This window comes from Peromyscus eremicus, chromosome 3, assembly GCF_949786415.1.
Source record: "Peromyscus eremicus chromosome 3, PerEre_H2_v1, whole genome shotgun sequence".
Classification (NCBI taxonomy): Eukaryota; Metazoa; Chordata; class Mammalia; order Rodentia; family Cricetidae; genus Peromyscus; species Peromyscus eremicus.
In genome coordinates this window covers 129,282,331-129,297,980 of record NC_081418.1, presented here as the reverse complement: position 1 = coordinate 129,297,980, position 15,650 = coordinate 129,282,331, and the positions used below count along the sequence as shown (strand labels likewise).

The 15,650-nt window shown below is 51.3% G+C and overlaps 1 protein-coding gene across 2 annotated transcripts; it reads right to left on the bottom strand.

Annotated features, from left to right (window-relative positions):
- Positions 1-5,102: 5,102 nt before the first annotated feature.
- Rasgef1a (RasGEF domain family member 1A) lies at positions 5,103-15,366 on the bottom strand. Of its 2 annotated transcripts, none has more exons than XM_059256861.1 (12): positions 15,151-15,366; positions 12,485-12,607; positions 10,616-10,758; positions 9,629-9,878; positions 9,188-9,262; positions 8,743-8,835; positions 8,209-8,311; positions 8,047-8,126; positions 6,997-7,188; positions 6,100-6,223; positions 5,678-5,750; positions 5,103-5,484 (listed from the first exon to the last, which is right to left on the bottom strand). In XM_059256861.1, the coding sequence occupies exons 1-12, from the start codon at positions 15,346-15,348 to the stop codon at positions 5,460-5,462; spliced, it is 1,479 nt and encodes a 492-aa protein (XP_059112844.1). In that variant the 5' UTR covers positions 15,349-15,366; the 3' UTR covers positions 5,103-5,459. The 2 variants fall into 2 exon arrangements, with proteins under 2 accessions (XP_059112844.1, XP_059112845.1); XM_059256862.1 differs by having other exon boundaries at positions 9,629-9,850; positions 10,621-10,758.
- Positions 15,367-15,650: the final 284 nt, after the last annotated feature.

The following is a 15,650-nucleotide window of genomic DNA, read 5'->3' as shown; positions in this document are numbered from 1 at the left end:
TGTAGTTTACAGTCGTTACAGCTGAATAAGACTGTTAATTGCTTTTCTCCCTCAGCAGCCTGCATAGCACCTTCAGAGTAATGAGAGGTAGTTCTCAAGGAGGAGGTTTCCGGGTCAGTTGTAGTTCAGTTCCTCTAAGTCCTGTGTCCAAAGGATGTAGTGTCTTCAATTGTAGGGTCTTACACTCAAGCTCTGGGAGACCACCAAAGGTAATGGCAACAGCCTGTTATTGTTCCGGAAGTTTCTTGGAGCCCCTGACCAACAACTGGGAGGGAGGTCTCCTTTGCCTGGTAGCGGGGTTTTTACTAATCCATAACTTTTTAAACATTGTACTTTATTATTTTACACGTGTGGGTGTTTTGGCTGCATGTACGTCTGTGCACCTCATGCATATAGTACCTGCAGAGGCCAGAAGAGGATGCAGGGTCCCCTGGGACAGGAGTCACAGATGGTTGTGAGCCACCACATGCATGCTGGAAATCAAACCCTGGTCCTCTGCAAGAGCAGCAAGTGCTTTTAACTGCTGGTCCATCTCTCCAGCCCTCGTCTACAGCTCTTAAAGGAGCACGGTCACCTAGCATGGTGTAACGCCATTGGAATGGGGGTGGCGCCCATGCACACGTGCATATTATATGTGTATTTTAAAGATTATAAACCATGTTTTCCTGTGGCTTTCTCAAACTTCCTTAGTGCCACTTGTCTCCCCTTCCTCTCCCTCCTCTTGTCTTACTCTCCCGTCTCTCCAGCTAAGCTCCCCCCCCCATTTGCCTCTCCCACCCCTCATATCTCCTAGGCCCTACTATTCCCCTCTCTGGGGCTGCTGCCTCTCATCACTTTCCACTTTCCTAGCTTCCTTGTTTGCTTCCAGTCACGGCTCTAAATCTAGATCTTCAGAGCTCGGGCCCACAAGTAAGAGACAATTTTTGACACTTGCTTCTTTGTGTCTGGGTCACTTTGCTCAGGATCGTATTTTCCAGGTCCATCCGTTTACCTGCACAATTCATGGTTTTGCTTTTCTTTACAACTTCGTAGGATCCCACTGCATATGTGTACCACATTTTCGTTATTCATCTGTCCATTGAGGACACGTAGGTTGTTGCCATGTCCTAGCTAATGGAAGAGAGCAGCAGAATGAGTAACTGTGGAGTAAGTTTGTCCTTTGGACATATGCCAAGAAGTGGTAGAGCTGGGCCATACGTTAAACCACACTCATGTTCAGTAGCTGGATAACTCTCCACACTGATTTTCACAGTGTCCACACCAGTTTTCCATCCCATCAACAGTGACAAGGGCTCGCCCCCCTTTGCCTACATCCTCACCAACATTGGTTGTCAGGCTTTTTCTTAATCTTAGCCATTCCAGCTTGGGTAAAATGAAACTTCAGAGTAGTTTTCATTTGCATTTCCCTGGTTGCTAAGGATGCTGGATGCTTTTTAAGGTATTTCTTGACCATTTTTATTTCCTCTTTTAAGTATTCTCTCTTCATATCCATCGCCCATTTTTTGATTGGACCATTTGTTTACTCGATTCCTTGTTTTTGAGCCTCTGCATATTTTAGTATATTGTATTCAGTGTTTTGCATATACAGTTACTAATCTGAATGTCTAATTTAAGAAACATTTTCTTATTCCAAAACGTAAAAGAATTTTTTATGTTTTCTTTTAGACTATTGCAATGATTTTCAAGCTTACATTTGTAGTCCATCTGGAAATTATTTTTATGTGTGGACTATGTTAAAGGTTAAGAGTCCTTCTTTGGAGTTTCTTTTGGTGAAGATCTGCTAATAGCAAACTCCATTTTAGTTTGTATCTTATTTTCTCCGGTTTAAAAAAACACAGTTTTAAAGGGTAGGCAATTCTAGGCTTCACTTTTTCTTCAGCCACATGAATATTGTCCTCTGTGCTGGTTTTAGATCCCTCTGTTGTGAACTGCCAACTTAATGGTGCCCCCCATGCACCCCCACCCCCCAGCGCCGATACTCACCAGCTCTTCCCTGGCTTTCTTCAGATCTGCTCTCCATCTCTACTCTATGTCTTTCTCATCTTCTACACGTAGATATGCTTTTTTCCTGACCATGTATGAGCTTCTTTTGACTCCTCAGATTTTTGTCTTTCATCAGTTGTGAAAAATTTAAACATGATCTTTGTCCCATTCTCTGCTCCTGATTCTGCTAGCCTGTGCTAAAATAACCTCTATGTCTCATGACCTTATTTTCCAACTTGGTCCTCTCTGAATTGGATTCTGCTAATTCCCTCAAAGTTATGGCCAAACCAATTTGAAAAAGAACCAAATAGAGCATCTAGCTGGGGGACTGTTGCTCAGTGGTGGAGCACTTGTGTGGCATGCACACGGCCCTGGGTTCAGTTTCCAGTGCTGAAAGATGAACTCAAATAAGGCATCCAGCAACGAAAGCTACAATAATCAAATGCGCAAAATAACCAAAAGGCGCATCTAGCAGAGGTCTAAATAAAGGTTAAAAGTGAGCTTAAAGCCGGAGTGTCTGTCAATGGTTTGGGTCTTTGGCATGGTGCCATTTGAGGGCCACACTGAAACTACATTCTCAGCGGAGAGCTCATTGGACTGGTACGATTTGTGCTGCAGAACTTGGGAAAGTTCACTGACGTGCAATTATAAATTATCAGCAGAAAGTTTTCCCTGTCTCCTCTTAGTGACAAGCCTCAAAACAGTTTTCCTTGACTCTCTTGGTCAGGGTGGAACACCGGGTTTCAAGGCCACTGTTACATGGCAGGGTGGTTTTTGTCTGCTTTGGCAGGCCAGTCAGACAGGCTGAGGTCACACACCTGAGCATGAGGTCCCTATCTTCAAGGCAAAATCTGGCTTCAACATCATCCTGACTTCTCCCGAATGCACTTGGATTTATGACTTTTCTAGAACCTTATTAGTCATTTTCGGCAGGCAAGAGCTTCACTTACCGTGACGCTAGAAACAGAGGACATAATCTGCCTCCTTGTTCCTCTACAGACCTGTTCACCCAACCTCCTTGACTGAGCGTCCGGGTTATAGTGGGGTTGATACTTCTGGAATTTTTTTCTCGCTGATGAGGTGGGGGAGGACCTCCGCACCTTACTGACAGTATCATGGCTTCCCTTTTGAGAACAGTGATAGAATTATGTTAACATGCTCTAAACCGACCTACAGATGGGGTAGAGAAATGTGTTTTAAACTCTCCCCATAGGCTGTACAGTGGTGGGACTTAACAATGGAGTGGCTCCTTCATGGTGTGTTTCTGTTGGGCGGTGTTGGGCGTGTGGGAATGAACAGAGTTGGTACTGAAGGTGCAGGGTGAGGTTCTTTGAGAGCTGTAGAGAGGCCCTCATCCAGCCTGGGTTGTGTTCTCAGTGGGAGCAGGCAGGCTGGAGAAACGGGGGCTCAGCTCCCCATTCAGGACCTAGGTTCTTCTCTGCCCTCCAGTGTAATCACTACAACAGGTCCCACCTGAACTGTGCCTGGCAGAGTGCTTCTCAGGAAGACAGGGCAGGTGCCTGCAGGACATGGCAGCCCCACAGACAACAGATTACGACTAATATTCTTAAAGAGAAGTCCCTAACTTACATGATCATATACTACATCCTTGAGCATGTTCTTGGGGGAGAAAAAAAGCAGGACGTCGACGCTCATCCTGATCATCCTTTCCTCGTCTCACATTAACCACCTGAAAAGTCATTTGTCAGAACGTGGCTCAGCTGCAAACAAAACTTGCTGGGGTCCCCTGCTTGGAAGCCTACAGTGGGTCCCCGCAGTGCCCCCCCCCGCCACCCCAAGCCACCAACTCCAGGCTCCTTAGCACACAAGACAGGCAAGGGAGAAGAGCAACATGTTCTTTTATTGATGCAAGTACATCCAGTCACACCACAACTGACATCCTGCATATGGTACAGCGTTATACTCAGAGATCAGCTCCAAATACCAAAACATCAAATGAAGGGCGTATCCAATGGGGGCAATGAAATAGCAATGTAGACACTTTCTCAAGAAGGTACTAGAACCGGTGACCCTGAAGCACACATGGACGGAAGGCCCTTAACACATGTACAGAAAATGTTCTAACATTATATTCCAAATATATAGTCTCAAGTGTCCAGCCTTTATCTCAAAGACATAAACAAATCAATATGTACTATCAATATACAATCTGTACTAGCTAGAAGGTCTGAAAAGTGCAAGCACACTGTGACAATACAGTGTAACTACTCTGTTCCCCAAGGCTGAGGGTGGCCACCTAGCCCACCTCCCTGTGGCCTGGCTGGCCATCTCCAGGCTGTCCACAGAAGCTCTGGGAGTGGGACCAACCATTCCATCCTGGGCTTCTTGACAGACGCTCCCACCCAAGCCAAACAAATCAGTGCAGGTATCTCCAGCTGTCTGGGGGACAGAGCCATCCCACCCACGATCAGTAAGACCCAGGGCTCACGCCAGGAAATCAGACACGAAAGATGAACCACACTCCCCTGTTCGGATCAGAACTACACCGCTCCGTGTTGGACAGGTTGATCTGGAAGCGCTCCAGCATGTGGGCCTGCCTGGCTAACTGTCTGAGTTTCAGATTACCCATGGGGGGGCCTCCTACCAGAGGGGGGGGCTGTCTGCCACACACCCATTTTGCTTTCCTTGCCACCTTCTTCACTGCGGCACCACGGCTCAGGTGCAGCCCGGGAGACTCACAATGCTACGGTGCCCTCCCTTACTGTCATAGATTTTTCTCTCTTCTAAAACACAATTGAAGAACAATTTGCCAAACATATTCTCACAGAAAATATGCTGTCAGGCATCCCCTTGCCCCTCCCGACCCCATAAATCCCTGATAAAGGAAAATGAAAATGTAAACTTTGGAAAGCCCGTATGTAAAGGTTCCCTTCCAGAAGTGTGCACACGAGACCTCCTGGCCACTCCAGCCCTTCCTGTGGGAACCTGGTGGCCCAGGCTGCTGAGGGTGGGCTCCTTGCGGCACAGGACAGAGCTGGCTGCAGCTCCAACAATGGAACAGGAAGACTGGACCCCCAGCACCCTGTAAGGCACTAACCCCAACATCAGAGACACTGGCTGGAGAGGCGTCCGAGCAGGCAGGGCTCACATTGGTTTTGGTTGGGTTATTTTAAATTTTTTTTTCATAGGATGTTAATCATCAAAAGTAGAAAATAAAAATCTACATTTCATTAGAATAAGATGTTACCATGGTTACCATCTTCCATGATACTCTTTCCCGCCCCTCCCCAAAAACAGGGCCCTGCCCTGTTTAAAATAAATAACAACAACAAAAGAAAAAAACTTCGTAAGTGCCAAAGGCTGATGCATGGAATAATTACCATTTTCTTTTTCATAAAAGTTATATACAAAATGGACCCCAACCAGTGAGGCCTCCTCCTCTCTCATCCCACATCTATCATCATTTGAACTTGGTTCGTTTGTTATGTTTCATCCGGCATCTGCAGGCTGCATCCTCAGGCTCTGTTAAGGAGAGTGGTCCTGCAGGTGGACAGAAGAGGCTGCATCAGGGTCCCTGAGCAGGCAGAGGGCAGGCCCCTATCTCTGGGAGAAGAGAGCCCAAGTCCAGCCCAGTCATCAGCATCCTACCAAACCGTCCGCTGGGAAGGCCAGCTCTGTCCTTGCTGTGCCCACCCTCTCCCTCCCAGGCCCAGATGTACCTAGCACGCCCTACCTGAGTGCCTTCCAGCTGTCCTTCTCCATGTGGTTCTCAGGACCTTCACTTTCAAAGGAGGCGATGAAGAGAGCTGAGGGATGGAGAGCCCCTGAGAGCCAGCATCCCCACAGGTGGGTTCTAACAAGTTACCCCTTCCAGGGTCACAGTGAGGCCTGGGACAAGAGGACTAGGAACTCTAACTGGGCCCTGACTGTCTCCTAGGGCCACCTTAAGAGGTCAAGGGGCCTGGGTGGGTATGTGAACAATTGGTATGAACCCAGGGAGATGGGTATGCTGTGTACCCAGGGAGATGGGTATGCTGTGTACCCGGGGAGATGGGTATGCTGTATACCCGGGGAGATGGGTATGCTGTACACCCGGGGAGATGGGTATGCTGTACACCCGGGGAGATGGGTATGCTGTTAAAGAGATACCCTTACCTTCCTCGCTGTAGATGGGTGCCGTGAGCAGGTAACTCTGAATCTTCTTGTCCTTCTCAAAGGGACACTCTACCTGTGTCCATGTCATGAACTCGTGGATCTGTCTGGAAATTTCCCAAAATTTCTGAAGGGACAAAAACACCAACAGGATGTTCTCTATGTCACCCGAATGAACTTGAAGCCAACTATCAGAGCCAGAGATATGGTTCCTATATCTGACTAACTGCTTATGTTGTTAGTCCAAGCAGGGGGAAGATAACAGTGCCAGCCTGGCAGACACCATGGCAGTTTGTAGAGCATCAGAGAAGGCAGAAATCCCTGAAGCCACTCTGCCTTGCCCTCTGCATATACAGGCCTATACCTCTCCTGCTCCATCTGTGACTCCAACCTGAGGCATCCCACATCTAGTACAGGGGCTCCGACAAGCTACTGTCTTCCTTACCATGGCATTGGTGTGAATGCACAGGACCCTGTTACCCCTTCCTTAATGCACCTTACACTTCCCTGAGTTCCTCTGTTCTGCTCCCCACCCTTGGCCAGGTACCCTCAGCCCACCAGGCGGGTTCCTCACTTTCTCTGGAATTTTGCTCAAGTCCCTTCTTACCTAAATCCCTCTTCACCCCCAAGTCCCTAGTGGAGTCAGCACTGTACCAGGATCCTGGGTAATACAGGCCCTGTGGCAGCAAGCTCCGCCATCTGATGGAGCTGCACCTCACACCTTAAGGCTGAACAGTAGCCCTGACCCATCTGGTGCATCCAGCCCTGAAGGACCTTCTAGACCTTGGGCAAGGCTTGAACACCAGGCCCCTGCTACAAAGCCCCTGTCTAGTAGCTGTAGTAGCACAGGAAGGCTCTGCCTGCCCCACCCACGCTGGGACCTCAAGGGGCTGGGCTCACTTTGAAGTTAATATGCCCATTGGGCATGTGGTTGGTGTGGATTTTGTGCAGAAAGTAGATGTCCTTCACAAAGAGGTTGAACACAGGTATGACAATCTTCTCGCGACTGCTGTTGGCTGTCTGGGACCTCTGTGTCGCCCCCTGCAGGGCTGTCCGGTAGTTACAGAAGTTGCTGGAGGGGTCCATATGATGCTGCAGGCACAGGGAAGACAGAGTGAGCCCCTCAACCCGGTGCAGGGTACCCCTCTCTGTAAGTAGGAGATGACAAATGGAGAAGGCATGGTCCTGGGGGCCCAGCAGTCAACATGAGGAGGAAAGGCCCAAAGCAGCCCTCAGCCCCCAGGCCTTGGACGGCTACACAGGAGTGTCACAGCCCTGCCTGCCCGGCTGGTTCCATGGTCCTGCCATTAAAGCAGTGCTTCTCAACCTGTGGGTCACGACCCTCGTAGGGAGTCAAATGACCCTTTCACAGGGGTCACATAAGACCAGCAGAAAATACAGATATTTACATTACAATTTCTACTTGTAGCAAAATTACAGTTAGGAAGTAGCCATGGAATTCATTTTATGGTTTGGGGGTCACCACACCATGAGGAACCGTATTAAAGGGTGCAGCCTTAGGAAGGCTGAGAACCTCTGCTGGAAAGTCTTCCTCGGCTCCACTACACAAACAGACACCACTTAGACCTCACCACACCCCACAGGCCACAGGACTGGTGCCTTCTAAACACAAAGTCGTCTGTGACCAAATACAGCACTGGAAAGCTTCAGATGACGTGTCTGCCAGCCTCTGGGGACCCAGATGACCCAGGGTCAGGAGACGCTGACGACGCAGTGGCCAGTGTCACTTGGTTCAAACTCTTCCTATCACTCTCCAGGCCTCACTCTAGGTGCTGACCCCACCCAAGGCAACAAGGCCAAAGGAGAGCTCAGGTGCCCACCACCACCAAGGCCGGTCCCACGTGTGTGAGCGACAGGAAAGATGGCGCCCCCTGCTGCTGAGGACCCTCTGGACAAACCCAGGATGAGAGAGGGGTCAGATGCCAGTACCTCCAAGACGTCAAACTTGGCGGTCTTGACTTTGGACCACGTTTTCTTCAGCCGCGCCACTGGACTGAGGTTCATGCCAGCTGGAGGGACATGGAGCAGAGGTCAGGGCAGGGAGAAGCAGACGGCACAAGCAGGAGAGCCCACCTGCACCTGGGCACTCACATATGATGGCCATCATGGAGTTGAAGTTGCCGATGTTGAAACATTCTCGGGCCACATCAATGAAGAACTCCAGCATGCGGGTCCGATGTTTCTTCTTTACCACCTGGAAACAACGAGTCTGCCTCGGCATGGGGCCACCAAGGGACCACCGGGCAAAGATGCAGGGAGGCCATCGGATTTGGCTGCCAGAGACTTGAGGCTGCATCTTCAGGGGCTAGATCTATGTCCCAACACTGCTTCATCCTCATTCACAAAAGGAATGAAGCCATCTGCCTCACAGGCTGAGGATGATGAGACCCACCATAACTGATGCAGGAGTTCTTGGTACAGGGAGAGTACTCCAGGGATGGGGTCTTTTTTGTCATGCAAATGAATCCTTGTTGTATGTGTGATTCTGCTGCCATGGGGCAGGCTGAGGTCCGGGCAGTGAGCACCACATGCATTTACTTGAGACTGCGAGGGCAGGAGTCAGTCAGCCTTGCAGAGACGGTGGGAGAGGCCATCTTACCCAGAGCTGCTATGGTAAAAACTTACCCGGCACACCTCTGTAGCCACCAGCATGCTCAAGCAGTTGAACCAGTTGTCATAGGCCTCTAGACTGTAGGTCTTAGTCATGTCTCCTCGGCACTGGAGGGACAAAGCACGTCACAGGGAGCCCTGGGGTCCCTGCCTGGACAAGCCAGTCACTGTGGCTGGCCAGGTCCCAAGACCAAGGCATACCTGGACCATGCCTGCCTGCTCCTTAGCTGTTCTGACAGGCTAACCCATCAGTCCAATGACACACCGCCCTGTATAGTCATCACTAACCCCCGTGTTAAATCCCTGGAAAGCCACAGTCATGCCTATTGGGTGGCATGGTTCAGTACGCCAAAGTGCATACCACATACTAAGTAAGACCTGCACCCGACCTGTGGGGGGAGGGGAGGGTGCAAGTGTCAGGCCAACCACCAACCATGGCTCCCAGAGTGTGCCCACTCACCCTGTGATTGTCCAAGGAGTCCATGTGGCTGATGATCTGCATCAGGTCCTCAGGGCGGATGCTGTTGACCCTCTCCTTCAACGGGAGACAAGGAGAGGGGTCAGAGCTTCAAGGGAGTGTGACAGAGACTGCAGGAGCAGAAAGAGCCTCCTCCCAGGCCTCTCTTGTATCCTGGAGCCACCACAGGCCAGTGTTACCTTCCCCCGCCACTCATACAAGGATGCCACACACTTACGGACCCAACACCAGACACAGAAATACCCATTGCTCTAGAGGATACACAACTACCCTATGGCAGTAGTGGAGAGCTAGCAAGCTAGTTTCCCTATCACACCCCAGACTGACCAGCAGAGAGGTATCCTTGCAGCACCCAGTGGCTAAGCAATGCCACATGTGACCCAACCCCACCCTACACCATGCAGAGCATGCCGCAGCACTGACCAGTTCGATGTGAGTCAGCTGCTGGGCCAGCACCAGGGGGTCACTGCACACACCCAGGATGTCTTTCTGGGCGGCTGGTGGCTTGGCCTTGAGGATAGGCCCTTTGTCCACAACTGGTGACCGGAGCTTCTCTCGAAGCTCCTGGAGCTGGCTTCGGGCAGCCAGGGACAGCAGCAAGCTTTGTATCATTTGGGCAATGGCTTTCTTCACTGTACCATTCTCCTGTGGGGGTTGGGGCTTCATCAAGGTGCTGGAGCGGACTGACACCATGGCCACCACCACCACCACCACAGAGAGCCCATCTCACTTCCAGGGTTATGTTTGACCTTCGGCTCCTACCCTCCTATCCAAGCCTGCATCTACCTTAGGGCCCTGGATGGGAATGTGGGCCACAGAGCAGCTCCCTGGGGCTGCAGGGACTTTGTGGGCTGTCCTGCTAGGGGAGGGGCAGAAGGCAGGGCTAGGGCTTGGTTTGTAGGTCTGAAAGCAACTCTCCCAGAGGTTGGCAACATAGCTGTTGCTCCTTGCCTCCCATAGCGGGAAGAACCCAGAAGGCACCAGGAAGGGTTTTGTCCCTAGGCAGGGAGCACTGGCTTCTCAGGAGTCTCTCCCCAGGCTTGCCAACCCAGCAAACAGGAACTGCTAAGTATGGGGTTCTCCATCCTGGAAAAAGGCCATACAACTCCTCAGCCTTGTCTCTATTAAGGCCAAGACATATTCTGGGAACCAGAAAGAGCAGATAGGTTCCTAGAGCTGCCCATAGATCCCACCCAGGCATGAGGGTGCTGAAGGCCAGGATCGAGTCGGGCAACTGTTATGATAACGTGGGTCCATCCAGCCCGTTGCTGGCCTGCTAAGCTATTGTCTGTGGGTATCACCCTCTTGGAGGTCACAGGAAAAGGGACCACATAAGAGGATATTCCTGTAGAAACTGTTTCCCCACCACCAAAAATACCCAAAAAGCCTGGCAAAGGACCAAGGGAGGACCTCACCTCATCACACTGAGTCACACGGTGTGCGATGGCCTTCAGCTCAGCCATGGCCTTTTCATCCTGGAAGTCATAAGGGAAGGCCTCTGTCCACTCCTTCAACAGCTGCACAATCTTGGTAGAGAAGGACTTCAGCTTGGCCTGGGGGAATACGTAAGACTCCCAAGTCAGAGGAACCCATAAGGCGGCAATGGTACAAGTTACCCTTTGCCTTAGGGCCATGGCCCCTCCCCAGGGCCTGGGCTAGGCACGCAGCCCCCGTGGGCATCCAAGGTTTTGCCGGAGCTACACTACAATATGTGGCTCTCATTTCTTATTTATCTGAAGCAGAACTTTTTCACTTAAATTCACCTAAAAAAAAAAACCAAACAAACAAACAAACAAAAAAACGCACTACTACCACAACAGGAAAGTAGTTCTACTTACTATAGTTACACATCACCCACATAAAACACACATCCAAGAAGCATCACACTGGATGCAAAACTGCCCTACCCCTCTCTGCCAAAGGTGAGTTTGGCAAGTACCAGGATGGGGTGCAGCCCTGAGGAGGAAGCCAAGTGGGACCCTGTAGCCAGCACCAGGCTGGGGCAGGGGGTGCTGGGGTGCTGGACAAGGCTGTTTATTTTGTTCAAAATGCCTGTGTAACCTCTGCCCCAGGGAGGAGGTCAGAGGGACTCAGGATGATCAACTGTGCCCACACGGGCCAAAGCCCTCTGGCACCGCCACGGCTTCTCCCGGGCCCTCGTCGGCTTTACCATCATCAGCACTGCCCAAACAAGCCGCAGTATTGGCTTCACGATCCCTATTGCTATTAGGACTCACTCTCCTCGGACCCAGCTCAGCCTGGCCTGGTACCTGTCAGGACACTGGAGCTAGCAAGTACTCCAGGCTGCACTTACCAGGCCAGTGACTCTGACGAGCCTGATGGGATGTATAGGATGTTCATGGGCTCCCTTCACAAACCTCCAGCAGGATAAGGCTGGACCACAGAGTATGGGTCAGGCTGCACTCTGATGCAGACCTGCCAGCTCCTGCACAACAAACATCTACCTTTTCTTCTATACGAGACGCTGAATGGGCCCAGGCACCAGGGCATTGGAGTGATGGCGGCTTCCTAGCCAATTTCTCAATCCAGAAGGGCCAAACAGTTCTACTGTGACTAATCAATGTTCCCATGTGAGCAGTTGCTATCCTGAGGCCACCTGACGCCCACAGAGGTGGCAGTGACTAACACCTCTCTGATGTTTTTGTTATAAGACCTCATAGAATTGGGCACTGACCAGGAGGCCAGCTATCTGTGGGGCCCTGCCCCATGAGGGTGCATGTAGTGGGTAGCTGTTGTAGTTTTGACCTTGAAGCACTGCCCCTAGTGAGGCAGCAGGTAACTGCCACACCTGCCTATGACCTGCCCCTGGGGCGTGGCCAAGACGGGACCCCTTAAGACCCAAGATGTGCCAGCTCTCTTGGCTCCTCGTGATTCTGGATGCTGGATTGCAGACCAAGTCAGAGTTCTCCAGAGAACCACGCTGGACTGTACCTCATCTCTCCTGGATCCCGTAACTGACTCTTGTATTGGTTGTAAGTTACCCTGAAATAAACCTCTTTTAACTACCAGATAAACTACGTGGAATGGCCTTGTTGATTGCCGTAGTAGGTGTAAGCACTGTACCAGCTATCAGTCCCAGCAGCTTAGCTCTAGGTTACACCTCTAGACCTGAGTGGCCACTCTTCAGGGCTGCAGCAGGGCCGAGCAGCTCTACCCACACTAGGCCTGACCCATGCTGTACCCTGCCTGCTTTCTCTACTCACTGCCTCTCCCCGAGTTAGGAGACAAATCTATAAAGCCACCCCTTCAGTGGCTTACCTTCTCAGGCCCAGCCTCCAGCTGCTGCCTCTGCTCCAGGCAGATCTGCCCGACTCGAGCCAGGAGGTCATGAGGGGGCATGAAGACTCGAGAACTCAGGAGAAATGTGAAGATGTATGTCCTCTGCAGGAAGGAGACGGGGTGAATGATGATCAGATTGCTTCCACAGGTGTGCTCAGTTGTACTTGGCCTGGCTTCTCCCAGACCATCAACCTGTACCTTTGCTTACATGGTTTTCTTTATCTCGCACAACCCTGTTTCTTTCTATGCTGTGTCCTCACACCTAGGAGACACAGTTCTGCTGGAATTCTCCAGTACCCTCTGTCCCACCCCATGATGGGGGTCCTTTGGGCCTGATTCCAGGTTCATGATGCCTGGTCCAAGCTAGACTGAAAGGCTTAGGTGACACAGCCCGTGGCCAATGGCTCTCACGTCTTGTGTCCCATGGGTCAGTTGTTTCAGGATCTTCACAGGCTCCTGCCTGTGGGCAGCTAGCACTGTAGGTTGGGATGCTCTGTGGGACTCTACCCCACTTGGACTTTGGCCCACCCCCATTTGGTTGCCGTAGGTTGGGCTGCCTAGGTCCTTGGCCCCAACTCCAAGCCCACAGGGCAGGAATTTACCTGCTCTAGCCTGAGGCCAGCAGGGAGTGCATGCAGCCTGAAGCAGGACGTGTTCATTCCATAGGAGCATGCAAGGCTACTAAGGTAACTCTCCCTGGGACACTGGGTGTTCCTCTGACCCTGTAGACTCCCTGTGACCTGTCCCAGTCTGTTCAGCATGAGTGCTCAGGTATCCCAACCAACAGATGAGACTCTCGGGGTCCCCCTTATGAGCAGATGACTCAGACATGTAAGGAAAAGCATATTAAGGTCACACAGGGGCTCCTAGCCATCTCCAAGGAGTAGGGATCTTCTGGTGTGTTTTCATGGTATGGTGCTCAGCATGTATGTGGGAGGGAAGAACAGGAACTCTGAAGAGGAGTGAATGCACTTCTGGCCTCCCCCTCTCTACTTCCTGACCTGCTAGAACCCCCCTTCCTGGGAATGGGGGGTGGGGGACATCCCAGGGCACAGTGTCCTGAGAACTGGGTAACAGCATGCTGAGATCCTCTGTGATAGCCCATAAGGGGATCTTTCCTCACTTTGGCACAAGATCATGACCCCATAGCACAGTCAGGGTTGAGGGACTGTGGCCCTGCCCTGGGTTTCTTCAAGATCTAGGACTGTTCCTCTCAGCTCTGTCCCAGTCTCTCAGCAGCCATTTCTGTACCACCAACACCATCATCAGCCCTAACTAGTCTCTGGCAGGGCTTACAAGACAGACGGAAGGAAGGACAGGGAAGGTTTGTCTTCACAGAGCCCAGGGAGAGCAGAGATGGCCTTGTAGGTGGAAAAGCCAAGCTGGCCCAAGCTTCAGAAGCAGCTAGGGGGGCTGGAGCAATGAGTTGGCATTTAGAGCATATCTCTTCTTCTAGAGGACCCAAGTTCAACTCCTAGCACCCACCTGGCAGCTCATAACTGTCTCTAACTCCAGTACCAGGAGTTCCAGACATACATGCAGACAAAATACCCATACACATAAAAATTTTTTTAAGCCGGGCGGTGGTGGCGCACGCCTTTAATCCCAGCACTCGGGAGGCAGAGCCAGGCGGATCTCTGTGAGTTCAAGGCCAGCCTGGGCTACTAAGTGAGTTCCAGGAAAGGCGCAAAACTACACAGAGAAACCCTGTCTCGAAAAAACAAAAACAAAAACAAAATAAAAAAAATTTTTTTAAAAAGATAGCTGGGCATAGTGGCACACGCCTTTAATCCCAGCACTTGGGAGACAGAGGGAGGTGGATCTCTGTGAGTTCAAGGTCAGTCTGGTCTACAGAGTGAATCTAGGACATCCAGACCCACATGATGAGACCCTAACTCAAAAGACTAAAAACAGAAAAAGAAAAAAAGAGGCAGCAAGAGAGCACCTATTCCTCCTCTCCTGTATCTGACCTCCAGGAGCCTGAGTGTCCGCCCCGGGACAGACGGACAGGAGCTGCTCAGACAGACAGGGGCTGCTCAGCTGGGACTAGCCTGCTGAGCCACTCTTGCTAAGAGATGTCACCCATCAGAGGTGGAAGGAAAGCCAAACATGACGAGGCACTGTCTTCTCTGTTCCCAGAATGCCCGATGTCACCTCCAAACAGTAAAGAAGGCTTTGAATTACTGATGAGCAGGGAAAGGGCTCTGGTGTTCACATGCCTCAGAGAAGGGTGGGTCTTCTTCCTTTGGAACTCATGCTTTGGCTCTGGGATGGGCTTTAAGAAAAAGTCTGGGTTACCAGGTCACAGGACCCCCACACTGGCCTTACCCTTCAAACTCTCTCCCTCCAGGGGTGGGTCCTTTGTATGTCTCTGTTTCCTATGTGTTCTCCCTTAGTCTCCCCTGCTTGGGCCAGCAGGGAAGTCACTGTAGCTTCCTCCAGACAAGACTTTCATTGCAGAGTAGAAGGTAATGGAAGGCCCAGGAGGCAGAGCTGGCCCTGCTGCCCATCCATTCCCAGCTGCTCTGTCCAACTCTACAGCCCCACCTGGGCCTCCCTCATCTCCCAGAAGCAGCCATCCTTGGAGCCCAGGGTACCCTCCCTGTTACTTGCCACTCCATCTCCCCCAGACCCAAGTCACTCACATCAGGATAATAGTCCATCGTTGGGACCAGGTGCTCCATCAGGGCCTCCAAGGATCCAGAAGTGAGGCGTCCATCTTGGAAAATGAGGTCCCTGGAGCCGCTGCTGGCCCCACCTCCTCTTTCCCCCATGCCGGGCTGCACCTGTCTGTTACAGTTGGGCCCAAGGATGCTGGAGAAGACCACAGATGTCTGGGGCATAGCTTCCTGGGGAAGAAGAACAAGGATATGAGCTCTGTCCTAGGTGGCCTGCAGTCTATGCACATCTATCTAGCCTATGTGCATCCGAGGCTGACTAGAAGTCCCAAGGAGAGGTTGTTGGGCAGCTGGGTAGTCCCCCAGGCACCACAGCTCTGATGAGAATTTCTTCAACACCTGCTCCATGCACACCAGATCTCACTCCAGGGACACTGACTCAGTGTAGGTTCTCTGTGTCCTAATCATGGGCCTCCTGGGAGTATATCCAGCAGGAAAATAAACTCCAGAGCAAGTACAGGGAGCCT